The sequence below is a fragment of the Excalfactoria chinensis genome, chromosome 5, assembly GCF_039878825.1.
Source record: "Excalfactoria chinensis isolate bCotChi1 chromosome 5, bCotChi1.hap2, whole genome shotgun sequence".
Taxonomy (NCBI): Eukaryota; Metazoa; Chordata; class Aves; order Galliformes; family Phasianidae; genus Excalfactoria; species Excalfactoria chinensis.
The window spans coordinates 20,636,397-20,642,938 of NC_092829.1; the positions used below are offsets into that span (position 1 = coordinate 20,636,397).

At 51.3% G+C, this 6,542-nt stretch overlaps 1 protein-coding gene across 2 annotated transcripts; it reads right to left on the reverse strand.

The window, feature by feature from the left end:
- Positions 1-92: 92 nt before the first annotated feature.
- EIF2B2 (eukaryotic translation initiation factor 2B subunit beta) lies at positions 93-5,791 on the reverse strand. Of its 2 annotated transcripts, none has more exons than XM_072337248.1 (8): positions 5,574-5,791; positions 4,800-4,920; positions 4,135-4,283; positions 3,268-3,431; positions 2,905-3,000; positions 2,216-2,353; positions 1,444-1,510; positions 93-541 (listed from the first exon to the last, which is right to left on the reverse strand). In XM_072337248.1, the coding sequence occupies exons 1-8, from the start codon at positions 5,734-5,736 to the stop codon at positions 384-386; spliced, it is 1,056 nt and encodes a 351-aa protein (XP_072193349.1). In that variant the 5' UTR covers positions 5,737-5,791; the 3' UTR covers positions 93-383. The 2 variants fall into 2 exon arrangements, with proteins under 2 accessions (XP_072193349.1, XP_072193348.1); XM_072337247.1 differs by having other exon boundaries at positions 1,423-1,510.
- Positions 5,792-6,542: the final 751 nt, after the last annotated feature.

The following is a 6,542-nucleotide window of genomic DNA, read 5'->3' on the forward strand; positions in this document are numbered from 1 at the left end:
AACACAAGTACAGGCAGCTCACTGCACTCATAAAACCCCGATTATTTAAGAAAACTAATTCTGCATGGAAAATGATTAACACTGAGAGCAGTTTAAACAGCCTTTATTGCAGCACACTTTGAAGTAACAGCGCAGCTGCCCCAGAAAATGTTGTTTTGCTGTTTCAAGATTGGTTAGCAGCTTCATGTGGCTTGTAACAAAGCAGAAGGTTCGGGCCAAGTACAAGAACTGTCTTCTGCTTTTTGGTAGGAAAGATTGCACTGAGCATATTCCTTACCAGTTCCCAACAGCAACCCACCTTTGCAACATGTGCTTTAATTAGCTGCTGTATCTTTCTAAGGAGAAAGACAGGACAAGTCTGGACAGTAATATGCTTCTCGGTGTTAGAGTTCATAGTCATCTGGATGGTAGAGCTCACTCATGAGGCGGTAGATGTAAGAAGGTGCATTACCCCCAATGTTAGAAATGAAGAGAGTAATGAGCTCTGGAGGGACATAGTCAAACACTGGGCAGTGAATGTTGATCTTTGCCAGGATCTCCCCTGAAAAATGAAGAGCAGCAGTATTCAGACATCAGCAAACCAATGAAAGAATATTTATCCTTCTGCACACCTTCCTGAGTTCCTGGAGAAACTGGTTGGGCCCATGACATCCTGAAGTCCTTACTGGGATATCCTGAGTCCTTTTGAACTTCCTCACCAATGCCTTTGAATTATAAGTATACAACAATCTTGGACTGGAGCAACATCCTCTGCTCTTTTGATGCTTTCTACTCATAGTAGTCCCAAATCCTCTCTGATGCAGATTTACTAATTCATCGCAAGCCTGCTAATTTGGAATTGAAATATAAGAATCCCGGTGCTTCCAAAGTTACCACCTAAACAAAAGCTCAGAAGGCCAAAACAAAAACCTGAGCCAAACTTAATACATGACACAGAAATGTGTCATTTGAAGTAACGTTCCTACCTGAAAGGGGGAGACTGAGCAGCCACCTTTCTAAAGAGGACGCTGCTGTGGAAAACTCACTGCAGAGATACCTGATCTGATTGTTAGTTAACAACTAACTGCTAGTGAGTTTCAAGAAGTTATGTGAGCTGTGGGAAGAAAAGCAAGCTGCCCTCATTGTTGGGCATCTGTTGTGTCCCACAGGAAACTGCCACCTGTATGACACCGTTATCACAATCCTACAATAAAGTGCTGAACAGTGCAGACCAGATGCAAAACTAAAAAGATGAACAGTGCTCCAAAAAAACTTTTCTGTATTCTCTGTGGTAAAAAAAATACATCTAAAACAGGATGGTTCCCAGCATGTTTTTCCCCCCCTTAAGAGAGTAGGAAACAATTTGGGGTCTTACATTTACATTTTGTACCGAATATTAAAAAACAAAACAAAACCAACAAATGAATATAAAACAACCATTGCCTGGACTAGCTTGACCGGTACCTTCTGTGAATGGCAGCACTTCCTGTGGTGACACAAACTTGTGGAATGAATCTTCTTCGTTAGGGAACTGAATGAGACAAGAATACAAGAAGGTCAAGGAAATAAAGAGCATCTCATTATCCTAGTGCAAACATCCCAAATGATAGAAGGAACTAAAGCAGTGGAAGAAGACTTGCCAGGGAACAATAAAGCTCTTCACAACAATCACATAATACCCGTGCCCAGTACTTCAGTAGCATCTACAGTGAAAGGTTTTTCCTCAGAGCTTCTAGAACCTCCTGTGGCCTGTCTGCCCTTTTGCAAAGCCTAGGGAACCAGAGCAGAGATGTGACTTCTCAGTCTGCAATTTAATCTGACAACACTGAAAATACTGAGCATAGGAAATAGTAGAGAGCATCTCCATCTACCACTTCTGTAGGCACAAAGGCTCTGTCACTACTAAAAATATATACAGAAGAAAAAGAATGATGATGTCACTCTCTAGTAGCATTGGCTCACCCAGCTAGTAGCAACCTTATACTCTGTGCACCTATTACTCAGCAGATTTTGCAAAGAACTGAGCATTGCAGGGAGAGCTTTGAGACCTTGACCTGTGCCAGATTTAGGTGAAGATCTCCTATATGAAATAACAGTACTACATGGGGGAGATGACTCATCTACTAATCCTACCTTGGGCCAAGTGGTGCTGTCCACCCTAAGTTTTCACAAGCAAAGTATTACCCCGTTATCTCTCTTTAAAGAAGATGCAGAACTGAAGAGGTGCTGTGCTTACCTGGGGTGAGAGCTTGAACATGGGAGCACACACAATGAGCGGAGTGGAGTGGTGTTTAGCTGCTAGTGCCAGAGTGTGAGTGCCACTCACAGCAATCAGCGCACCGTTAGCCAGGATTGTCTTTGTACCAATGATAACCTTAAAAGACAAATGAGCATTAGAGAGCATGCACCACAGCAAACTGAGGAAGCTGAGCTTCCAGGCTCACACCCTTCTGGATAAGAGGGAGTTTGTCAGAGCAGCCAGCAAGCAGCTGGAGTTGCAGGGCATCTGGATGCCTGATCTATTCCATGTAGCACTGGCTCTGCACCAATATGTTCCTCTCCCAACAAAAGCACGACTCCAGCACAGTAATGCCAGCACAGAGAACTTCAAGGACAAACATATGTTCTGCAGAGACTACCACGCAGAAGCTGCATTGTGTTCCCTATTCTGCCTACAAGCCTACAAAGTAAGCTTGCACTGGTGATCTGATTGCTCTCCCGGCTTGGATTCTTGCAACTGTTCTGACAGTCATCACAATTATGAGGGATTGCATACCATCTCCTCCTTATCTGTTAAGAGGGATTATTACAATTTTGAGTGTCGCTGAAGAAAGACATAAATCACAGATAGGATCTGTAACTGATTTGGGAGGCCGAAGCACCAAACCTGCCATGAACACCCACCAGTAGCAAAGCCCTCCTTACCTTGTTGACTCGAGACATGACAGCAAAAATAGCGGCATCACTCATGACTGTAGTTTCAATGTTCTCTTTAGATAGTCGGACAGCCATTTCATGACCCTGAAAAGAGGGACAATATAATTTGTGTCCCTGAAACTCAGCTCCTGCACTGCAGTTATAGAGACATTAGCACTGTCTGAACTGCAAAAACATCAAGCAGTGGACCACAAATACAGCCCTCTGACTGAGGGACAGAGAGTAGAACAATGAGCTGTCTTTAATCTTTCAACTGCAGAAGCATTCCTATAACATTCCCCTTGCAGATGTTCTGCTGACAGCTTGTCTCCAGATACAAGAACATGTGTGACAGCACGGCCTGGGCCTTACCTGACAGAAAGGTGCACACTCTGCCACAATGACCTGGAACTTCCGTTTGCGGGCAGCTTCCTTCAGGAAGGCCTCAACAGTGCGCGAGTAGCCGATGGTCATGATCACCTCATTGGAATGGATGTGCTCCAGTGCCTGCATGGCAATGTTATCGGTGGTGCCCTCTGTAACAGAACGAAGCTATGAGTGGAAGAGAAGCCAGGAAGAGCAACATCTGCACAGCTTGCTCCAGTAGCATATTTTACTGAAGTGACACTACAAATTCTGGTAGAGCAGAAGCAGCTTTTTTCCCCATTCTTTTCACCAGCAAAGAGGAAGCAAGAAGCCGGCCCTTGAAACGCACTGTGCTCCTAAGAGAAATAGCCATAATGAAAACTCCATCCTTAGGGAAGTGGGCTGGGCCAGCACCAGACAAGCACCGTGCCCACATGATGGAAGTTCCAGTTTTACAGTCCAGCAGCACTACAACCATGTAGAAAGGAGACATGGGGCAACCTAGGCTTCAGGAGGGGCACTACATGTCTGTTCTGTTACAAGGTTGTAGGACAAGAAAAACATATCACAGTACTTTGGGCAGAGGGGTGAAATAATGCTCATATGGATTACATCCAACCTTGGCAGACTGCTGATACTCTACTTCACAGGGCTCAATTTAAGACTTCCCAGAAGACAAACAGCATGGGCAGACACCCTTGTTTCTGATGCTTCTTTGAACCAAGAAAAGCACAGCCTGCTCCTGTTACACACACTCCTTCAGATTAAACCACCCAGTTCTTCACTGTCATCTTTCCAGGTAACAGCAACAGGAAGCATCAGCCCCATCCCATAAAGATCTCTGTTCATGAGCCATTTCAGACCCACTCGTACCTAGCTCTATTAGCAGCTCATTGATAGCTTCAATAACATTTGCTCTGAGGGAAGGGTAGGGAGTGCTGAAATCCTCGCTCAGTCCTCCAGAAGTCAGAAGTTTGTGCAGGGAATCTTGCTGATCACTTTCCTCGCTGCGCCCATGAAGTCTGCAGAGAAAAAGAGCCCTTCAGCCTCAGGAGAGCACGCAGGTGCAAAGCATAACACAAAGCAGCTCCTGAACTAGCATCCTCACAGCACAGCACGTGGGTGTGAATGGAGAGGAAGGAAAACAGCATGCAGGGGTCATGTCACACCAAAGAGCTTCCCCAGTCATCTCTGGCAGAACCTGAAGCTCTGCCAGTGAGCGCTTCCCAAAGCTGCATCCAAGTGCAGCAGGTGGAGCTCACAGCTACTGCTACAGTGGAAAAGTAGCCAGGTCAGAACCGACTGCTCTGAGGAGGGGAGTTTATGTGTCCACTAGGGGAAATGCCGTCAGCTACTTTGAAAACTGCAGATCCATTGGTACTGGTGCCTTTCCCTCTACCATTAAGCTTATTGAATCCCTCTGTAGAAGATGCTGAAACTGGATGATAGAAATCAAAAAGATCTCACAAAAGCAAAAGCACTGCAGGAACCCGCTCTGGGTTCTTGGAGGGGCAGAGAGAGCACAGGTGGCACCTCACCGGCCATACTCCTCCCGAATGACCTTCAGCACACGCCGCACCATGTTGCCCACAGTGGTCTCAGATGGCTGCACTGCTGTCATCCGCCGGCCCTCCGTCCGGATCAGATCCATCAGCTCTCCTGAAAGAAGGGACAGCCTCAGTTATAAAATGCCTGCAGCATCCATGCGTCAGACCTGCTCATCCACCCCAGAACAGCCCTGCGCCCCAACGCTGGCACCGGTAACACAACGCCAAGGTAAAGCACAGATGCGTGCAAAAAGCAATGCCACAGTTTGCTCCATAGGACTTTTGGGTAACGTGAATCACCTGCATACAGTGCAGACTTGGAACTTACAAAAGATCATAGGTAGTGAGTATAGAGAAGGGAAACTCATCTGCAGGTGAGATGGTCGGCATTCTGAATGCCATTACTGAGCTCTTATAAAGACCTTCATGTGTACCCCATGCACAGGACGGCACACTCAGAGGATGCCGAAATGAACTATCTAAAGGTGGGAGCCACATCCCCAGGGGCTTTTGCTCAGGACTGCACACAGAAGCAGCTCCTGCCGACAAAAGAAGTTAGGCTGAGCCCGCCCCCGGCCCGCGGCACAGCTCTGGCGGCCTCGAAGTCTGCGAGGAGCGCGGGCAGACGGCAACGGAAAGACGCGGGCGCTTCAGGCGGTTCAGGGCAGCTCGGGCCCCGCCAGCCGCGCACGGCGCCCCGCCCCCACAGCTCTCGGGGCTCCCCGCCGCCGCCCTTCCCCCGCCAGGCCGCAGCCCGGCCCTCACCGGCCCATCCCCACCGCCCGTGCGCGATGATCTTCCGCAGCAGCGACAGCGTCTGCCGCGCCGTGTCCTCGGAGCGCGGCCTCTGCCCGCCGCCCCGCAGCCGCGACACGAAGGCCTCGATCTGCTCCGACAGCTCCGAGCCGCGCTCCGCCGCTCCCGGCATGGCTGCGGCCGCGACACCGCCGCACGGCCGGGACGGCGCTTCCGCTTCCGCTCCTCTCCCGCCCCATTGGCGGACAACCCGGCGCCGCTCCCACCCCGCAGCGGCGCGGCCAATGAGAGGCGCGGGGCCGGGGCCGGCGTTGCCGCCGTTACCCGGGAGACGGACGGGCACCCGGAGCCGGGCGGCGGGGACAGCCCGCCAGCGCGCGGCGTTGACTTTGGAGCGGGGAGCCAAAGCAAACCGGGCTGGCGGGGCGCAGCTCTCGGCGGCCCGGCCCTTCCCGCTGGCAGCGCCTGGATAAGGCAGGAATGCGGCTCCGTCTTGTCCGCTTCCCGCCGCGCCGTCGGGCTAAGGAACCGGAGCGGGCCGCCAGCCGGACACCGGCAGCGCCTCGGGGACGTACCGCGGGCGCTCGTGCCCAGCGCCCGGCCTGCTCCGCGGTCCCCGCAGCTCCTGCTGCCGGAGGCCGGGCAGACCCCCTGAGCGCCGGGCGGTTACACGGCCGGGTCTGTACTGGAGCGGTCCGCAGCCTTGACGCGGCAGGGAGCGGCTCCCCGTTGCCCCTCCGCGCAGCCGCACTACAGCCGGGCTGCGAGCCGTGACTGCCGCCGGGCGCCGGCATGCGGACGGCGCTCCCACGCACGCACCCTGGGAGCGGGCACGCGGGGAACGGGCCAGAAAGATTCATTGCGTTGGAGCTTTCCCTTGTTTGTTTACTTTCCTGGCTCATAAACAGCAGCTCTCCGAGATTAGGCAGGAGGGAGCAAGAGGAAGGGAAACCAGCCCGGGGGTTATGACCTCCGTGT

Bases quoted from the DNA above. Each gene is read 5' to 3' on its own strand.
- EIF2B2 (XM_072337247.1), bottom strand. From the start codon at position 5,736: ATGCCGGGAGCGGCGGAGCGCGGCTCGGAGCTGTCGGAGCAGATCGAG. The intron at 2,354-2,904 runs GTAAGGAGGGCT...TTGTCTTTTAAG, and splicing joins TCATGTCTCGAGTCAACAAG to GTTATCATTGGTACAAAGAC. The intron at 542-1,422 runs GCAATGGTTGTT...TTCATTTTTCAG, and splicing joins TACCGGTCAAGCTAGTCCAG to GGGAGATCCTGGCAAAGATC.